This window comes from Desmodus rotundus, chromosome 5, assembly GCF_022682495.2.
Source record: "Desmodus rotundus isolate HL8 chromosome 5, HLdesRot8A.1, whole genome shotgun sequence".
Lineage (NCBI taxonomy): Eukaryota > Metazoa > Chordata > Mammalia > Chiroptera > Phyllostomidae > Desmodus > Desmodus rotundus.
Window position 1 is genome coordinate 1,234,018 of NC_071391.1, and position 19,910 is coordinate 1,253,927.

The 19,910-nt window shown below is 64.1% G+C and overlaps 1 protein-coding gene and 1 long non-coding RNA gene across 3 annotated transcripts; both read left to right on the forward strand.

Annotated features, from left to right (window-relative positions):
• Positions 1-5,157: 5,157 nt before the first annotated feature.
• On the forward strand, positions 5,158-12,260 carry MRPL23 (mitochondrial ribosomal protein L23). 2 transcript variants are annotated; one of them, XM_024574330.3, is made up of 5 exons: positions 5,158-5,211; positions 7,611-7,733; positions 8,520-8,602; positions 9,121-9,194; positions 12,047-12,260. In XM_024574330.3, the coding sequence occupies exons 1-5, from the start codon at positions 5,195-5,197 to the stop codon at positions 12,218-12,220; spliced, it is 471 nt and encodes a 156-aa protein (XP_024430098.1). In that variant the 5' UTR covers positions 5,158-5,194; the 3' UTR covers positions 12,221-12,260. The 2 variants fall into 2 exon arrangements, with proteins under 2 accessions (XP_024430098.1, XP_053781838.1); XM_053925863.1 differs by lacking the exon at positions 5,158-5,211 and adding an exon at positions 5,232-5,345.
• Positions 12,261-13,460: 1,200 nt separating this feature from the next.
• Positions 13,461-16,795, forward strand: LOC123478077 (uncharacterized). Its single transcript, XR_006653193.3, has 3 exons — positions 13,461-13,872; positions 14,058-14,222; positions 15,826-16,795. It is a non-coding gene; the product is annotated as an uncharacterized lncRNA (long non-coding RNA).
• The last annotated feature ends 3,115 nt before the right edge of the window (positions 16,796-19,910 follow it).

Below are 19,910 nucleotides of genomic sequence, written 5' to 3' on the forward strand. Positions count from 1 at the left end.
TTAAGGGTTACAGAAAAACATGCAAATTCAATCCCCAGAAAGCACAAGGCAGGAAATAATACAGATGGGGTGGAAGTCGACAAAATGGAAAACGTGAAAATGGAAAAATCAGAAAAACCAGGCAAAACCCAAACTTGGTTCTTTGAAAATAGCAACAAAAATGGAGAAAGCGCTAACGCCCCACATCGTGAGGTGGAAAGAGAGGGAGATGCACCAGGTGCCACTGCGGCACAGACAGCACCGGGGCCTCGGGGACCTGACGGACAGCTGTGTGCCACCAGGGCGGACGGGCTCCAGGGAACGGCCAGATTCCTTGAAAAACACAGCCTGGGAGAAAGCTCCCTTGGAAAGGAAAGGGCGTTGTTAAAAACATCCCCCCCAAAAAACAAAACAAAAAACCTTCCCCACAAAGAGAACTCCAGGCCCGGACGGCTTCCCGTGCAGGCTCCAGCAAACATTTCCCTGTGAAAGAGTGGTGCTCTCCTCCAAACCTCCAGACAACGCGAGGCGGAGGGCCGGTGGCCACACCGCACGAGCACCGAGGACAACAGAGGGGAAGACAGCCACAGGCCGGTGCCCCTCCACGCCCGAGGCACAAACATCCTAACTACGATTTTGGCAAAGAGAATCCGGCAACCCAGGAAATGGGTACCGCATCCCAACCGGGTACCGTTCATCCCCCGAAGGCGGGGTCGGCACAACCCTCGGAAATCACAGTCATCCGCGTGAACAGACGGAAAAAGAAAAACCCAAAGCCAGGCTCTGCTCCGTCGGGGCCGGAACAGCGCCTGACAAAGCACCACACGCACTCCGTATCAAAATAATGAATAAATAAGTTCTCGGCACACACGGGGCAGCCGGGGCAGAGGGGGCTTTCTCCTCACACGCACTGCACCTCATGGGGACAGAGCAGGGCATCCACCCTCGTTGACGGCGCAGCGGTGGGGCCCTGAACGGAGGGGGGCTGCTGCTGCCTTAGGCAAGAGAAACACTCGTACAGGTCTGTGGGGAAGCTGCTTTCACCACAGACAACCCGGTTGGCTTGCCCCATGGAGCCGCCGGGGAAAGCTAGAGGGGCTAGTGCGTGAGCTTGGCGAGGTTTCGGGACACAAGGCCCCTTGGATGTGAGGTCCCTTGGATTTCTAGAAAACAGCCACGAACAATCAGATGGTGATCTTTAAAAAAAAAAGTACCACTTCCTAATAGTATCCAAAACTAAGAATATATCTGAAAAAGGGGGTAAAAGACCTACGCCTGGAAAAATATAAAACATCGGTGAGAGAAGCAAAGGAGGAGACACGTGATGGTCACTGGCAGGGAGACCCCGTCAACATCGTGGAGACAGCGGGTCCCCCTCCATCGTGCGGACAGGGTCCAATCAATCGCAAAGTCCCAGCAGGTCCCCGTCCCGAAGGCCCTGTGGGTCCTGTGGAAGTGGAGGGGCCCAGAGCCGCCCACACGACCCTGACTGAGGAGAAGAGTCGTGCTTTAGTCCACGATCAGAGTCACGAACGCAGACGAGTCTCGGGGTAAAGTCCCTCCGACAGATCAGGAGGGGAAAACTTGGGGCCCAGAAGTCACCGCGCAGCCTGCGGCCGCGGCCACTTGTTCGGTAAGTCTCGCCAGGACGTCGGGAGAGCCCACGTGCAACGAGAGTGGTAACAGTAACTTGGAGTCAACCCCCACACTACAGCCAAAAATCAACTCAAAACGGAGCAGAGGCCTACGGGTGGAGTGGGAACCACACTCCCCCACCGGGGCAGACCCTCTGGGAGTGTGGGCCAGGACGATTGCCCGGACACAACCCCCAAAGCACAGGCCCCGAAGGAGCACACTGGTGCCCTGGAAGGCATCAAGGAGGTTTACGATCTGCTCTTTAAAAGACTGTCAAGACGATGAAAATAGAAGCCGGGGCGGGCGGGGGGAGCTGGAAGAAAACGTTTGCCCAGCAACTCTTTATGCAGACGTGACCCAGAAGATATAAAGAACACTCAGAGAAGGAAAAACGAACAATAAACGTACCCCCTAAAAAAGTGCAGACACTTAATAATAAGAAAACAAACAACCCGCTTTTAAAAAATGGGCAAAAGATTAGAAGTGACACCTCATTAACAAGACAAATGAGCGGCCAGGGCGCCGTGAAAACGAGGACCCCTCGGTCACTGGGGGGAAGCAAGCACTAAAATCACAGGCCCCCCGCCTAGGAGAGTGGCCGCGTGCGCAGGATCGGGGAGGCGGGCGGAAATGTCAAATGACCCCGACCCTGTTGGCGAAGTCCCTCCTCTTGACCCTTCAGCACAAACCTCCCGTGTGCTCGAAGTCATTCTACTCAGCATTTCCCCACGAGAAAAGGAAGTGTTTGTCCTTGTAACGGCTTTCACATGGACGTAAATACTGCTTTGTTTTCAATCGTCCCACACTGGAAGCGGCCCAAACGTCCATCAGCAGGGCGCGGACAAACCAGCTGTGGTGTGTCCGTGTCGCAGCGTCCGGAGGAATGCAGGCCGCCGCACGCAAGGCACGAAGGAGTCTCACAATAGTTATTCTGGGGAAAGAAGCCAAACAAAAAGCATATACGATGCTTCCATTTATGGAAAACTCTATAAAATGCAAGCTGACCAGGTCACTGGTGCTTGGGAAGCCGGGAGGCAGGGAGGGAGGGGGAAGGGACCGCACACGGGGCCTCGCAGGCACTCCCCTCGGTCAGGGCCGTGGGGCCGTGCGCCCCAGGTGTGCATCTGCGTGTCCCCGTGCCCACCAGCAGGGCCGGCTGGAACAATGAAAAGGCAGATGGTGGACTGGGAACAGGTTCTGAGTTTAACATGACGGACAAGACGGTAACATAAGGGATCCATTCAACGCGTTAGAAATCCACCAGGAGCGTTAACACTCTCGTAGGTTTGCCGGGTGGCCATAACCCCGTTCCACAGACGGCCTTTCAAACCAGACACCCTCACAATCCCCGTTCGGGGGGCCGGAGTCTGAAACCAGAGCTGGTCATAGGGCTGGTCCCCCTGAGGCCTCTCTCCTGGGCGTGCAGATGGCCGTCTCCTCCTGTGTCCCCACAGGGTTGTCCCTCTGTGTGTGTCTGCGTCCTGGTCTCCCGTTCTGATAAGGACACAGGTCCTGTAAATTAGAACCCACCCGAGGGACCTCATCAAGCAGGGCTGAATTAAGCTGGGCTTAACCCCCTCTTTAGAGACCTCAACTCCAGAGTCACATTCTGAGGTGCTGGGGGCCAGGGCTCCGGGAATGAATTTCGGGGACCCAGCTCAGTCCATAACACACCCTCACGGGGAAGCAATGAGCAAAAGACATAAACAGACGAGTCTCCGATTCGGTGACACAAAACAGGGAAAACGCTTGTAACCGCGTTCGTATCACGGCGGCGAGACACCAGGTTGTGCCCCGGGTTTCCAAAGGCCACTCCCAGTGGTGAGGTGATGGCTGTCTGTCCCTGTGTGCCAGGCCCCCCGGGAAGCAGAAGTGCCTTGGGGAAGCCAGGCCTGGGTGCCGGGCAGGGGCCAGGAGCCCCAGGAGGGGACTGCAGGGCCCCAAGTCCTGAAGGCATGCAGATCCCATGGGCCTTGGCCTGGACACAAGCGCTCCTTCAGCACGGCCCGCAGATTTGGACCCGTTGCACTGTCCAGGCGGCCTGGGCTCTGGGGGCGTGGCCTGTTTGGAGCTCCCAAAGCCACTGGGGTGAGGGGCTGGGGAGGGGTGAGCCTGCCGTCCTAGCCTGGGCCCGTCTCTGCAGACCGACCACCGGTCACACACAGGACCCCCTGCCTGCATCGAGCCTTTGAATCAGAAGGGAACCACCTCTTCCCACTGAGGCAAGACTGCCACCAGCGAAATGGAGGGTCCCGGGCCCCCCCGTCCTGCCAGCTGGCTTACTGCCTGAGCCCCCAGGACCAGAAAACCAGGGTACCCCCCGTAAAGAGGGGTCACTTCCGACCGAGACAGCGAGAACCTTGTTTATCAGAACTTCAGATTTAGCAGGGTGTCCTCTGTTTTACCCGGCAACCCTTGGCGGGAGAGGACCTGCTGGTGAATTCAGGGGGGCAAGCCCAGTGGCGGCGGTGTAACAGAGGCGAGGGCAGACAGCACAGAGAAGGGGGCAGCGCGGGGTGGCTGTGCACTCCCCAGGCACAGCTGCCTCAGGGTGGGGGACAGGGGGACCCTCCGCTGTGCTCAGAAATTCCAGGCCTGGTGGGGAGAAAGCAGATGGCAGATAATCAGAGGCCAGGCCTGAGTGTTGAGGGGTCTGCACCGTCACAGGACCCCCAAACCCACCGCCCCCCTCATCAGCCTCACACAACTTGGAACCCAGTTTCCAGCAACCTCTCTGTGAGCCACACGACACCTTCCCGTTAGAAGCTGGCCTCGGAGCCAGCACTTTATAAAAAGGACAGAGCTCACAGGACCCCTGCCCTGGGTGGGGGTGAGGGGAGGCCCTCTGTAGCTCCACATCTTTTCCCAGCCCCACTGCTGCTCCTCCGGCCCGGCCCCCAGCTCAGCGGCCCTTCTGACATGTCCCCTCTATCAGGTCTCCTCCACGTGGGCCTGGAGACCAGCAGGAGACGGCCGTGCTCCCCCTGCCTGACCCCAGCAGGCCTGCACAGCCCACTCTCACCACCCAGCCCTGCCCTGGGCCCGTCGGTCGTCCTCTGCAGCACCTGAGTCCTAGGTGAGGCCACTATGCCATTCCCATCAGTAAACATACCAAGGAGGTGGCCTGCAGCCCCCGTCCCAAAGCTGGCCTCTTGGAGGGGCATGTGCCCGCCTCCCTGAAGGCTCCCCTGCTCTCCCTGGGACAGCTACCAGGCCCCGAGCCCTGCGGGTCCCATCCCCAGCCTACAGGCTACTTCTCCACAGCAGCTGCCTGGGGCCCTTGTCTCCCAGTGGCTGGCTTGACACTCCCTGTCAACGCCATCCCTGCTCTGCAGAGTGCGCTGCAGGTGCAGAAAGGCATGGGCCAGCCCCGGGGAAGTGGGGGAACGAGGAGAGGCAGCTACAGGGACTTGGGCCTGGACTCCTGGGCGGCGGGTGGGGCTCAGGTGCAGCGGTCTCCGGGCGCAGGGTTTGCCGTGCAGGGCGGGTGCGCGCCCTCCGGGCAGCAGGGGGCGCTCTGGCGGAGGCGGGGGGGAGGTCGCACACGCCGTTCCTTCCGCCTGCGGGCCGGAAGCTAGCGATGGCGCGGAACGTGCTGTGAGTATGGAGGCCTGCGCGGGGCGGGGCGATCACGGTCACAGTCCAGGAGACGGGGCCCCAGGCCCGGGGTCGGGGGGCTGGCCGGAGCGTGGTCCGAGTCCCGCAGCCTACGCCGCCACCCCCGCGGCCATGTGAGCGAACCCATCCGGACGCTGCTAGGCCGGGACCAGGCCCGGCCGCGGGGCCCACCCTCCGCCCTGCAGTCCCCGCCCCCGAGGGCCCGCCCAGCCCGCGCGGCATTGGGGCGGGGCAGCGCCGAGCGCCACCATCCCCTCCCCCGCGGTGCCCGGCCGACCACCCTGGGTTTGAGCAGGGATCCGAAGGCCCCCTGAACAGCAGGCCTCGTGACTGCTGCATGTGTGAATGCGTGAATAAATGAATGAGTTTAAGCAGGGATCAGATGGCCCCCTGAACAGCAGGCCTCGTGAATTCATGCATGTGTGAAGCACGAATAAATGAGTGAATGAATGCATACATGCATGCGTGCATGCCCTTGACCCTGGAGAGCAGATAAAGAGTGGTTCTCCCACTCTCCCTACCCCCCACCCCCCACCGCCAGCACAGGCGTGGAAGCAGACTCCATGGCTGGGCCGGGGTATGGATTTGGGGAGAGGGCTGCACGTGGCCTTGAGGAGGGGACACTGCTTTCTGCTGCAGCCTGGAAGGGGCAGGGGCCTCAAGGAGTGGAAGCTCCAAGCCAGGCCCTGGAGGCCGCCCCTGAAGCTACCCTGGAGGCCAAGGACGTGCAGGCAGGAAGGGAACCAGGACAGGGGGCCCAGCTTGAGTGCACGTGCTCCCTTGCTGGCCAGGGAGGCCCTGGGGGGGAGACTTGCAGTGGAGCCATGAGGTGGGGTGAGGGAGAGGGTGGGATCCTGGATGAGTCACCCTCGGGGCCACAGGGCGGGAGGGCTGGTGGCAGCCAGCCAGCTTGTTGTTTGGAGGAGAGAGGAGAAATTCAGAGCCCTGCCTGAGAGACGTTAGGTCGAGGTGCTTGCGAAACACAACGGGAGCGGTCAGGGAGGCAGGGGGCTGGAGGAAACCACCCAAGGCCAGGGGTGGGCCCCACGGGGGTGCTGGGCCTCCAGGAGGCCCAGGGAGCTGTGTTCCAGGACAAAGCAGGAGGGTAGTTAGCAGCACGGGTTGTTCCCAAGTTGGGGGGATGGGTCCCAGGCCTCAGACAGGGGCCTTGGGAGGGTCTGGGGCTCAGCGTGGGGGCAGGAACACGCTTGCCCCCACTGGCCTCTGCCTCTCACCTGGAGCCTCACTCTGGGCCTCTGTCTGCCCACAGCTGAGCACAGCCCTCAGGCCGAAGATGTTGGGGGTGGCTTGGAGGGGTTGGGGGTTCTGAGCCAGCGCCCCCACACTTCCACAGGGACCCTTGGGCCCCAGCCTTTCCCCTTGCAGCGCTGCCATTGGTCACCACAGGGGAAAAGAGCCCCTGGGTGTCCAGGGGTAGCCTGAGCCCCCACAAGGGTGAAACAGCAGGCCCGGCACCCCCCAGACCCACCTGCCCCCCACCTCTCTCAGTGCCCACGCCTGCACAGAGGCCATGCCCCAAGGAGGCCCTGCCAGGTGGCCACCACAGGCTGCCTCAGTCACCCACATGCCCCAGGGAGATGGTGCTCAGCCATTCAGTTCACTCAGCCCAGCCCAGACCACGTTCTGGGGGAGCCCCCACTGCCCCTGCCCAGGTCCTCTGATGCCCTGGCCCTCCTCACCCTCCTCAGATGTGGGAGCCAAGAGCCAGCATGGGATTTGGCCCTGGGGAGCCCCTTCCTCCGTGCTGGGTGCACCGATGGGTCACTGGGGATAGCTGAGTTCCACAGTAAGGCTCCCAGCACCCACCTCCCACCAAGACCTGCCCTTGGGCTCCCAGCCTGCACACCCTGGGGGTTTTCGGGGTGAGCTGGGGGTTGGTGAACTGCAAGCCTCATGTCCCTGGAGCCTCCTGTCCCGGCAGGGCCGGCACGCTGCCCATCCCACTGTACCGGTGACTTGTGCTGTCCGCGGGCCTGCCCCAAGTGGGGCCGCTCCTGGGACCGTGACAGCCATGCTGGGCCACGTGCCTGTGGGACAGTCACTTGGAACAAACACTTGTGTCTGAGTCTCACCGCCAGCCTGTGTTTGGGACTTGGGAGCACACTCTCTGTGGCCTCTGTTTATTTCTTGAATCGTTCATTGGCCCCGTTCTGAAGGCCTCAGGGGTCACCAGCCCATGTCATCCCAAGATGGGGCCAGAGCCGCCCACACTGGGCAGAACTGTGTGAGCGAGTGACGGGGCTGTGGGCCAGCAGCCTGCAGAGAGCTGCCCCATTTCCTTCCCGTGCCGGCTGACCGGGTGGTTGCCTGCTAGGGGTGCTCTGGACACGGTGTGGACGTGAGTGTCTCTCCCGTAGGTACCCTCTCTACCAGCTGGGCGGTCCCCAGCTTCGCATATTCCGCACCAACTTCTTCATTCAGCTGGTGCGGCCCGGCTCGGCCCAGCCGGAGGACACCGTGCAGTTCCGGATCCCCATGGAGTGAGTCTGTGGCGCCGCAGTGGGGGCGCCGGCTTCCTCCCGCCTCAGTGTGGAGAGCCCTACATGCCGCCCGCGAGGCTCTGCAGGTGTTGACAGAGGCCTGCTGTTTGCTGAGGTGGCCGGATGCCCTCCACCTGGAGAGGCTGGGTGGGGAGCCGGAGCTGGCTTCCTAACCGCCCTTCCTGCAGAGTCGAGTCACCGTGCCCCACTCCCCCAAGGCTGGGCCTGGTCCCCAGAGCTGCTGACATGGCTAGAGCCAGGGTCCTCCAGGGGCCCAGCCTCCCCGTCCCCCTCGCTGCAGGATGCTACTCCAAACCCCAGGTGTGACTGTCCCAGGTGCAGCCCTGGCCCAGCTTGCTCTGGGCAGGGGCAGCGGCAGGGGAGGCGGAGGGCCCGAGCTCCTGATGTGTTAAGGTCAAAAGGGAACAAAAAACAGTCATTTTTCGGAGACGCTGGTCAGGACCATGCAGCGGGGTGCCCCAGGGCTTCGGATGGCGGGTTGGCCCGGGCTCCCGGCAGCCAGGGGGCACTCGCAGACCGTCACTTGCCTCGGGAGAGTCCCCGGAGCTTGGCTGCTTGGCCTTTGGAGCATGGGCCAGCAGGAGGGTGGATGGGACTGACCTAGTCCAGGAAGCCCGGGCTGGCCTTCCGTCACCCCCATGCTGACGTGTCCGTGGGAGAGTGCTGGGTGGGGACCGGTTGCTGCCCCTCGGGGGTGGTCCAGTGTGGCCACAGCCCGGGTACCTGCCCACCGGCCTGACTCACTGCCCCTGTCCTCCCCGCCAGGATGACCAGGGTGGACCTGCGGAATTACCTCGAGTGCATTTACAGCGTGCCCGTGGCTGCCGTGCGGACCAGGGTGCAGCATGGTGGGTACCTGGGCTGAGCCCTGTCACGTGGGTGGGGCCCCTCCCGCTCAATGGCCGTGCCACTGACCCACACGGTCCTTGCAGCCACTCTGGGGGCCTGGTTCTCGGCACAGGGAGAAACTGAGGCATACAACTCCTAGGGTCACAATCCCCCCGGGGGCAGAGCCGTGGGCGCCTGGCCCCACGGGCTCCTCTGGGTGCTGCCAAAGTGCTGTCTTCCCCAGGACCCGTCCTCAGCCCTTCCTGGGGACCCCATCGCCCCAGCTGCCCGAGGGCCTGCAGTCAGGCGAGGGGCCAGTGAGGGCGCCGGGCTGACCGGGAAGGCGGTCCCCCGAGTTATCTCACACATGTGCAGGGGGCCAAGGCCTGGCCCTGGCCCTGACTCCGGAAGCACAACCTGCAAACTGGATGCAGCACCTGTGGGTGTGAGGTGCAGGCGCCCGTGACCAGCCGGTTCTCTCAGGCTTGTCTTTCTAGAAGTTGTATGTTGGCAAGCAAGGCGTCTCTCCCCCCGACAGGTTCCAACAGGAAGAGGGACCACAGGAACGTCCGGGTGAAGAAACCTGACTATAAGGTGGCCTACGTGCAGCTGGTGAGTGCGCGTCGCGTGGCCTGGCCGGCAGTGCCGTGGCTGGGGAGCAGGGGGGGGGTGTTGGTGCAGCCGCTGCCACCCGGGGGCCCAGGGAGGCCGTGAGGGGCAGGACCCCAAGGCTCGCTACGCTCCGTGCTAACCCACAGCGCAGCCCAGGAGGGGCTGGGGTTCAAAGCACAGTTAAGCCAGTGGGAGGAGATGGGCTGGGGCACTTTGGAACTTCTCGGGGGCCACCCTTGTCGAGCCTTTGAACTTTGAACGTGCTGTGGGCAGAGTAGGCCCACCCAGGCCCGGGGATCTGGGTTCTGACAGAAACCAGATCACTCCGAGCCTCAAAGGCTGCCTGCTCGGGAGGGCCGGCCCTGGACGGGTCCCAGGCAGGGAGACAGTCCTGCCTTGGGGTGCACGTCGCTGATGGGGCCTTGGGCAGGCAGCCCTCTGCGCGGGCTGTGGCGCTGTGAACACCGCCTGCCCCTGCAGCTCCTGCCTGGCCAGGGGCTCCAGGAGCGGGTTCCAGCCACGCAAGCCTTCACTGAGCAGGCCCAGGGCTGGGGACGGTTGGACACACCCTCGTCTACCCCTCCCGCTCTTCCAGTGGGCCCGTGGGGCCCACACTGGTGCTCTGTCTCCCGCGCACCCTGGTTGTGTGGGGGCCTGCTGGGGTCTGCCCAGCCCGCCTGCTCCTGTTTGAAACCTGGGGGTTAGAAACCTGGGGGGCTCCCGTGAACTCCCCTTCGGCGGCCCCGTAGAGGAGCCAGGGCGGGCCGCCGCTAGATGGCAGTAGCGCTGTTGGGAACCCTCGGCCGGCAGCCCCGTTCGGGGCCTCCCGGGCAGTTTGTCAGGAGTCAGTTGGAATGGCGGCTTCTCTGGGAAGCAGTCACAGCGCAGTCCTAAGCAGGGCCCGTGGTCATCTGGCCCAGGGCATGCCATGCACAGAGTCAGCCGGCGCCGGGGGTGCGTGCCGCTGGCCGGGGAGGACACCCGCGTCCTCCTACGGGGCCCGGCCGCCCGCCCTGCTCGCAGCAGGCTGGGGACGGCCCGCGTCCACATTCCCCACGAGGCCCTTCACAGCAGAGCTGTGGTCACGGTGGCCTTTGAGCCGCCTGAGCCTTGAGTTTCCCTGACGCCCCTCAGGTGCACAGACCCGGGGGCCCTGCTGCTGCCAGGTTCCCTTTGTGCCACCTCCCCCCAGGGCTCCTGCAGATGTTTGCCAGCCTGCAAACGGCCAGGAGGTTGGGCCGCGCCCTCGGAAGGGGGTACCTTCTCTGTCCCTGGTGCTCTGCTGGCCTGTCCCGTTGGGCCCCCCTCGGGGCTTCTAAAAGCAGCTAATTGTGAAGCCCACAGAGGGTTGATCAGAAAGACAAATTAAGTCACCAGGTTTATTTGGAGTTTGCTGCTGTGGAAAAGCTGGCCCCACTGGGTGGGAGACCCGCATTTTTTCCTCTTTTGACAACCTGATAAGCATCTCTTTGGGCCCACATCCTCGCTCCTCCACCAGGGCCCCAGGGCCCCAGGGCCGCACAACAGAGCTGACCTGCCCAGGAGCCTGGTGTTTACACAGCGCACAGGAATGAAGGGCGCCTCGGGGGCCGCAGGAGTGAGTCCCAGCAGACCAGGCCCGGGGCTCCGGCATTGCTGCAGGGCCGGTTTCTTCCTTTTTATGACATTTTTCTGCTTTTCTGTACTTTTCCGCTCTCAGATTGCTCTTTGAGAGTTTTGGTTTTGAAAGCCCAAGGTGAACTCTCTAGAAAGGGGCCGCAGGGGCACCATAAACAGCCGTTCCTGGTAGAAGCAGAGAGTTCCTTCCACTCTTCCTCATGTTTTTCCCAAGCTGTTGCAAATTGCCATCTTTGTATTTATATTTAAAATGTCATTTTGGGTTTCCCCCACCTCAGAAAACTAGCAGAATCACCTCGATATATTAAACATAAACCCCCCGTTCTGGGCAATCAGCCCTGCATGTAAACTATTGCCCTTTGGTATTTTAAAAAAGAAAAAAAAAGGTTTGAAACGTGTAAGATAACCCTCCCGCGGGCTGGCTACCGCGCACGGCGGCTGCTTCTCACCACCCGGCCCGCGCCCCGCACCACGTGACCCGAATGCGTGAACCTCACGTTCTGGGGGGGTGGGCAGGGGCCGGGTCAGCTCGCACGTGGCCGCCTGCCCACACCCAGATTTCTTCGCAGAAGGGTCTGCGAGAACCGAGTATGCCTTACTGATTTCATGGACCAGAATGCCCAGATCCCGTGCTGTCCCCCACTTTCCCGCCTTGTCTAGGAGCTGGGGTCCTCCCTCCTCAACACTGGGGGTCCGGCTGGGCTGGGGGACAGGGGCACACTGAACCTTTGGTGAGACAGAAGTGCGTCCCGGAGGGCTGGCCCTGGCGTGTAGGCCGCCCCGGTGTCGTTCACACGCAGGGCACGAGGGCTGTGTGCCGAGGGGGTGGGCGGCAACACGGGTAACGGCCCGTGGGCATGTTGGATGGGAAGGTTCCAGGGGTACTGCACACGTGTGGCGGGCCATGTCTCCCTGAGCCCCCGGCCCCACTGCCCAGACTGCCCGCCGACACCCCCAAGGAGACCCTGTTTGTGGGGCATTGTTGCCAAGCGGCTGCAGGCGGCCAGGGCTCCTGTCCCAGGGGGTTCTTTCCAGGCAGGGATGTCGCTCAGGGACAGAGACCCCTGTCCGTGCTGGAGGTGTGGGTAGGAGCCGGGCCCCGGCAGCTGGGGAGGGGTGGGGGGGTTCTGTCCGCGTGGCGTGGCGGCCCTCGGCGCCCACAGCGTCCTCCCACCCTCCCTCCCACTGGCGGCCGGAGCCGGCTGTGCTGCAGCACTGGCCCCCTCTCTCTGTAGGCTCACGGACAGACCTTCACGTTCCCGGACCTCTTTCCTGAGAAAAAGCCAAGCCCTGAAGGCGAAGGCGGCTCTGTCAAGGACAGAGTCCAGGAGGAGCTGCTGGAGGAGCAGCGGAAGAGGCAGATCAGCGACCCCCGGCGTGGGGGGGTCCCTGGCTGGTTTGGCCTGTGATGGGCTGACAGCTCCAGTAAAAATGCTACCTGTGAACAGAGCCCATGGCTCCCGTCCCTCTGTCCCCGGGGCTGCGCTTCGGCCTGGCCTCCTAGTTCTGGGAACGCCCACGCCCCGCCTGCGTGCATGGTGCCCTGTGGGAGTACCCACACCCCAGCCCCGAGCGGGCACACCGAGAGGCTGGCTCCAGGCATGGGGGGGCAGCGGTTTGGCTGGAGCCACACTGGCCCAGAGGCCCTCTGGGCCGAGGCTCCGGTTCCACATGACCAGTGGGTATTGAGTGGGCAGGGGCTGCGGAGGGACCCAAGGGAGGTGCTGATGGGGAGACAGGGAGGCAGGGCAAGGCCCTGGAGCTGCTGGCAGGAGGCGGCCCCAGACCAGAGCCCTGGCCCACAGCCAGTGGGGTATGACGGGGGCTGTGGTGTCCAGGTGTCCAGTCCCCTGCACCTCAGGTTCCACAGGCCTGTCCGAAGCCCCACTTGTCCGAGCCGTGCCCTAACACCCCCACCGGCAGCCTGGCTGCTCCATGGATGGCGAAGGAGAAGGGATGGTGTGGGAGCCGGGACCGTGAACGCCTCTGTTGGAGTACGGGGTGCCAAGAAGCAGGTCAGCTGGAGAGCTGGGCGGCACACACGAGAGAGCTGGCCACATCGCTGTCCTGCTGTGGTCCGGGCCCTGCTGCTCTTCCTCGGGGGCTGTGAGGGGAAACAAGTGGGGGCTGGCTGGGCCACCCCCTCCGCCCAGGGGAGACCTGGACAGGATGCCGGCGCCAGGCACCCCTCCGCCTGCAGGGTGACGGGTGGGGCGCACTCCACTCTTCGGTGTTGATTTAAAGGGACGGAAGGTCCAGAAGTAGACTGGAGGCTGCGGCCATGGTGTTTTCTTTAGAGAAATAATTCATGGGGCCCTGCGGCCCTGAGGACCCCAACTCAAGGCCGGGGGAGGAATCTCACCCTTCACTGGCTGCCCTTCCAGCCCAGCTGCCCCCACATGGCTCTGCCCACGGCAGCCTTGGCTTGCCATGCCCCCCTGTGCTGTGCCCCGGGGCCCCCAAGGCATGGGTGCCCGCTGCCCAGGAAGGAGGACACCCCCAGCCTCAGAGCCCTCTGCCTCCCCCGTGCCCCAGGGCCGTCAGAGCCCCTGTGTGAAATGTTAGGGTCCAGGCAGGTCAGTCAGGGGAGGGGATGCGTGTGGGGGGGGCCTTCTGCGGGGGTTGCCTCACCCATCCCCAGGTGTAGTCCTTTGAGAGGGGCTGGCTAGTTGCCCTGTGCCCGCCCAGGCTCCCGGCTCAGACAGGGAGCCCACCTTTGCAGGATGTTCTCCCAGGGGCTGGAGCCTGGACAGGGGCCCTGAGCTGATGGGCCCTGGGGCTCCCTGACCCCTGCGGGCACTTCCTGCCCCAGCTGAGGGGTAGAGGTGAGCCCACAGCTCACACAGCACAGCTCCGCCCCTACCCCTTGTACCTTGGTTGCCCTGTGGGGGTCTGTTTACTTTGCAGGAGTGTTGAGACCTGGGCAGAAGGGCAGAGGCCTGCTGGAGAAGGGCTGTGGGGGCTGGGCCAGCCGCCTCCCACCCTTGGGCCAGAGCCCACGGGCCTCAGGCCTGAAGCCGTGGCCCACATGGACGCACCCCTGACCCCCCAGCAGCTCCAGGTGAGGCCTGGCCACCTCAGCTTGTCAAGTAGTCTCCAAAGGAGTCCCCTCAGTGACTCACCACAGGGCTCCACCCCACCCACCATGCCTGGCTCCCTCCAGAAGGAGCTCCAACACCCTACCCCCCACTGTGAGGCTGTCCGAAGCGTTCTGGGCTCACGCTCCCCGCTGCCCTCCTCCCTCAGGTCCTGAAGCTGCAGGAGGTAAAGAAATGAGGCCCCATGAAGGCAGCTCTGGGGTGACCATGATCTTGGGCACAGTCTCCCACCTCCGTGCCTTCCTGTGGATCCAGACTTGTAGGGACCAAATGAATGAATGAGTGGACGGCGGTGAGCCACTGGGCACTGCAGGTCAGCCGTGCCGGATGGACAGCCCAGCAGCCTGCCCCTGGGAGCTGGGGATGGGGGCCCGGGGGAGTGCCAGTGAGGTGCTGGGTGGTGCCGGACCCTGCCGCCAGCACCGTGGCCATCCTGCCTGAGACTGCCCCTGGTATCTGGCCGTGGGGGGGGGCCCTCCACTGTCACATGGCAGGACAAAGCCCTTGTTGAGCAGAGCTCATGCCCTTGGTCCCCCATTGAAAGTGCGGATCCGCCACCGGGATGGTTCTCGAGCATTGTCACACTGCTCCGCAGCAGCCCTGGCCGGCACCCTGCCACCTGCAACCCGCTCGGTCTGTGTGGGCTGTGTGTCTCTCAGACGAGGGTGACATGCAGGTGGCCTGCGCTGACCCGCTCCTCTCATTCAGCCCAGCACCCTCCAGGGCCGCCCACGTCTCTGGGAGCAGTGTTCCCCTCAGAGTGCACTCGGCCAAGGCCCCGTGGCCTCGGATGGCGTAGGCTGCGTCCACCTCACGGACCACTGTGTCCCAAGCAGCCTGCGTGGAAAGGGCTTGCCAAATCTCTCAAGTCCTCACGGCTGCGGAAGGATGGGGCCACTCAGATAGTGCCCATTGCTGAGGGTGCTGGAAGGCGTGTCTCCCCAGTGGGTCCCGCAGAGACCCCACCTGGGTGGGGAGCTGGAGGTGGGGGAGTAGGTTGCTCCCGAGGCCCTCCTGCCCCTGAAGGGGCACTCTGTTCTCACCCTCCGAAACCGTCCGCCCCGATTTGGTGGCCAGGTTCTCCCACGTCGGGGGCCTTGGGCTGATCCCCAAATCTCAGTGGGTGTGGGTGCCTGTCCCATCTTTGCAACTGACCTGAAGTCCCTATGGGGCACAAAGTCCCCTCTCAGAGCCACGCCAGGACTCCATCTGTGGCAGATGGTGGGCCCTGCACCGCCGTGAGCAGGAGCACCCACACGTCAGGGATGCCCTCCATTCCCACCAGCCCAGTGCTCTGCTCCTCCGATCCCCACGGTGCCATGGCTTCCTGGGCGAGAGGGGCGGGGGCCTGGTCTCCATCCCAGGAACCTCTCTCCAGGTCCACATCCAGCTCAGCCCAAGTGAGTTGCACCCCACAGGGCTCAGCCTTGGACACCCTGAGACACCCGTGGGGACACCAGGGACACTGGCCTTAGAAGCAGCTGGCCCAGGACCACTCCCCACATGGTCCAGCAGGCGACCTGTGCAGCACCTGCATTTACCCCTTCCCGCTGAGATCTTCCCCAACACCAGTCCCCCCCCAATCACTTCATTATTTCTTTGTAAATAGGGCTTTTCCTAGTCAAAATAATCAGCGTTTTTCTGCTGCTCCCACATCTGGCTTTGATTGGCCCCAGCCTCATGGGGCGGATGCTGGAGCCCTGACGTCATGAGGGGGGAGAGGGGCCAGCCTGCCCCCCTCCCCACACAAGGCCAGGCCCTGGGGGCTGGGGGGCAGCCCTTGAGGCACACAGCTGCACTCTGCCCACCCAGCTCTGAGGGTCCTGGTTCCGCCTCAGATGGGGGCCCAGGGGATGCCCCTTCCACAGGGGTCCCACGGGTGTGCGTGGCAGACCTTCTGCTCCTGGTGTCCCCAGGTCACTTCATCTGTCCCTCCCTCTGGAGCTTCGTCATCCCTGCCCTGCTGCATGGAGTCACATGAAGAAGGTCCCCGTGTGGGTTTCCGGCAAGGACGAGGGCTTGCAGGTCCCAGGTCGCCCAGCACCTCCTTCTGGGCAGCTGGAGGGGAGGAGAGAGAGAGAGGGGAGGTTTCCACAGGAACCCCGTCCGCCTATCCTCCCTTCCTCCCTGTGTGGGCACCGCTCTGGGGCCACCCGAAAGTATCCCCGAGGCAGCCCCACTTCAGGGTGCCCCGCGGGCTGTCCTGTGGATGGAGCTCAGCCCCTCTTCTCTGATCCACTCCCCCGGCCGTTCCTCAGCCTGCAGGCCTCACCCCGTGTCCTAAAGCCGGGGCCTCCGCTGGCCGAGAAAGGACGTCCTGGGACATGTCGCTGGTCTGGGTGACAATGAAAGGGCTCAAAATGTCCTCAGGGTCAACATGCAGGGCCCACAGGATGGACCCCTCACAGGCACATCCCCACTGCCCCGTCGCCTATGTGTGGCCGTGGAGTCGGGGACCCTGGGCCGTCCACCACGCCATCCCTGCTCCAGCCCTGTGACACTCTGCGAGGTGCTGGGGGCACCTGGCTGCCCGGCCCCGAGTGGCTGCTGCAGCCCCAGGGACTGACCGGTTGCAGACCCGGGTGGCGAGCCAGGGCAGGGCAGTGGGGAAAGCTTGAGGAGACTCTGCAGTGTGTGGATGGGCACCAAGAGGGTCTGGGCCTCAAAGGCTTCTGGGTGGTGCTTCCGGGGAGGGGGGAGGCACTCGTGGAGGACCCCCAGCAGCCCTCACCTCGCAGCTGCAGGAGGCTCCCCCCACCACTGCCCTTGCTGGCTGGGGGAGGGGCCTCCCAGGAGCCTCTGCGGCAGGCTCAGAACAGGGGTGAGGCGCCCCTTAAACAGAACAAGGTGTGGCCTCTCATACCTCCACTTTACGAAGTGTTTGGAATTCCGACGGCCCGAACAGCTGGGTGTTCCTTGCCAGGTTCTCCCCGGGACTTCACTCACCGGCGGCCAGGGCCCTAAATAATTCTTATAAAAGCCACGTCAGCCCCAAACTGTGTGATATCTGATTTGTAGCAGTAATAAACCCCCACGCCAGCTGCCAGGGTGGGGGTGTTGGGAGCCGGCACGCATGTGTGTACATGCGTGTGAGGGGGGAGCCGGGCTGCGCCCCGAAGCTGCCCCCTCCACCCCACTCCCCAGTCCGTGCCGCGCTCACTCAGGCTGCGGCTGGGGGGCTCAGGCCTGGTGTGGCCCCCAACCTCGGGAAGCGGCTGCTGGGGGCCCGGGGCTGCTGCCTGGCAGGGCTGCCCAGTGTTAGCGTTTGGAGAAGACGGTGGTGCCCGGGGGGGCGGCCCAGCCACCCTCAGAGAGCTGGCTGCCCACGCCGAGGGCCAGGATGGGGGCAGGGCCCATGGGCCCTCACAGCCTGCCGCGCTGGTGTGTCTCTGGGGCAGCCCCGGGTGTCCCCAGGCAGCTTGGCCTGGCCACGTCCTGCCCAGAATGCAGCAAAGAATGTCCCCTTGTGCCCAGACTGGGGCCGGGGCACGCAGCACCCAGCCGGGGGCTGTGGCTGTGGCGGGGTGTCCAGGTGTTCTTCCCTGCGTGGGCTGGGGACCTGGGTGGGGGGATGGTGTCGGCTTCTCAGAGGGGCAGGCCGTTACAGGCCAGATCAAAGGCCCAGAAACCCCGCATCGGGGAGGCCGGCCAGCGCAGGCAGGCACGGGGGCGCGGGTGGGGTGGCGGCCCCAAGGGTCCACCCTGTGGCCTCCCAAGGTCGTCCTGTGGTTTCTGCAGCCAGAGCACCGGCTGCCAGCAGGCCGTCGGGACCTCGGAGGAGAGGGGCCTGCGTGAGGGTCGAGGGTGACGTGTGAGGCCGAGCCAGAGCCGGGGCCCAGGCAGATGGCCTTGCCACTGTGAGCTGCTGGCGGCTGCAGCCTTGACTTTGTTTTCCTGAAATGTGGGGGCAAAAGCGCAGGTCAGGGAGGAGACGGTCCTGCTGGCAGGGGCGCCCATCCCACAGGGGCTGACCCTGGGACTTGCCCTGTGCCTCCCTCCCCCGGGCCTCGGGCCCCTGATGCTCGGCCCGCCTCTCCCTGCAGATGTGTCTTAGTGTTGTTCCAGGCCCGGAGCTCCCTGTCGGCTGGGTCTCTGTCCCTGGGGCTGTCAGTCACCGTGGTGTCCCACCCCCGTATGGCCTGTCACACCCTTTGTCCCTGCTGGGTGTGGCTGTCCAAGTGCCCAAGGCAGGTCCTCTGGAGGCCCCAGTCCCCCGGGGTTGAGCGTGGGACGGCTCGCGGGGCGTCCACCCCCATGTGAGCCGGTTCAGGCTCATGCAGAGCGGGCGACCCCCCAGAGCAACCCCCGTGGTCGCAGCCCATGTGGCCCCGGATCAGGCCGTGCCCACGGAAGCGCCATTGGTCCTGCCGGGGGCGGGGGGGGGGGGGCAGGTCCATCCACGCGCGTCCTGGACTCCCGGGGACAGTGGTGAGGCCACTGAGGCTCTTGTCAGCCCGGAGCCAGCCTGTCACGTGGCCCTGTCCGTGGCACCCGCTCAGAATCACCCTCAGAGAGCACCCAGCCCCATGCCAGCCCTACCCCAGCCCCACTGCTCCCTGGTATCTGGGATGCCCCTGTTCCCCTCCGTGATTTTGGGGTACCAGCCAGGTCCCCGCTGCACTGGTTTTCTGTCCTGTGAAAAAGAGAAGTCCCACTGTCACCTGACCCATTCCTTATTCACACTCCCTCCATCCCTGGAGGCCTGGCTAGTGGGGACCTGGGGTGGGAGGCACCCTTCAGGGTCTGAATTCATGACCCTCCCTCCCAGCGCTTTGCAGGCAGCCCCAGGGTGCTCCTGGGCTTCCTGGGAGAAGGGCGAGCAGGACAGTGTCCTGCCCCACCAGGCTCAGCCTTGGGGGCTACTGGGGGCTCCCTGGCGCCTGCCCGGGGGCAAGCATGGCTGAGGGCGTGGGGACACCACTCAGGACTTCAGCATCCAAGTCCCAGGGCCAGCTGAGCTCTCCCCTGGCTCGCTCCTGGGGTGGCCTGGCTTGTGACCACACTGAACTTGTCCCTGTGGCCCCAGAGGGAGGCCGTACACATTCTAGAAGGTGCCTCCTAAAAATAACACCTGGTGGGAAGTGTCCGCCGGTCCTGAAGGAGGTCCAGTGGGGTTAGGAGCAGCTAGGGTTCTGGTCCTGGCCCGTCCTCACCTTCCTGCCCTGCCCCTTCCCCCCAGCTAAATCCACCTTGGCCCCTTGGCTGGTACAAAATGGGAAAACTATGTGTCCCAGCCTCCTTCGCGGCTTAGGGGAGTGAGGGAGCCGACAGCTGCCCAGAGAGAGTGCGGGGGGGGGCCCCAGGAACGCCCTCCGTCTGAGGCTATCAAGTTGCCTGCTAGATGCCGGAGTCCCCCCCCCCCACTCCTGCAGAAACCAAAATAGCCTCGGGAGGTGGGACACAGCTGTCCCCATCCGTCAAGATGACCCAGCCAGGGCGGCAGTTTCTGAGCTCCCTGACTTGCCCAGGTCAGGGAGGCAGCCAGTGCCCCCGAGCCCCCCAGGAAAGGGCCAGGCAGGAGCCACGCAGGCCGTTCAAAGCCCTTCCTGTGCCCGGCCTGTGGCTCCCCTGCCTACCAACCCGGGGTTCTTCTCCTGGCCTGCAGCCCCCTCCGCAGATGGGGGTGCTGGCCGTGTGTCCTGAGCAGCAGGGTGGCCATCTGGGACAGTTGGGGGACCAAGGCTAGGGAGTGACCCACAGAGTACGGGGTGCAGAACAGGGAGCGTGGTTGTAGTGACTGGGCGGGAAGCAGGGCCACTCTGAAAGCCTCTGAGAGCCCCTAGGAGGGACCGGGGGAGGACGGGGTGGCCTTGTGGGCGGGTCGGCGGCAGGCTGAGAGGGTGAGGCCCACAGGTGGGGGGCGGGGGGGGGGAGGGGCAGGCGCCGGCCAGGCGCACTAGGCCTGACGTGCTGGGACACATGCTTGCCCATGGGGTCGTGGAGCATTCCTGCTGGGGGCCGGGGGCTGGGAGCCCGGGGCCGGGGGCCCTGGTGAGAGTCC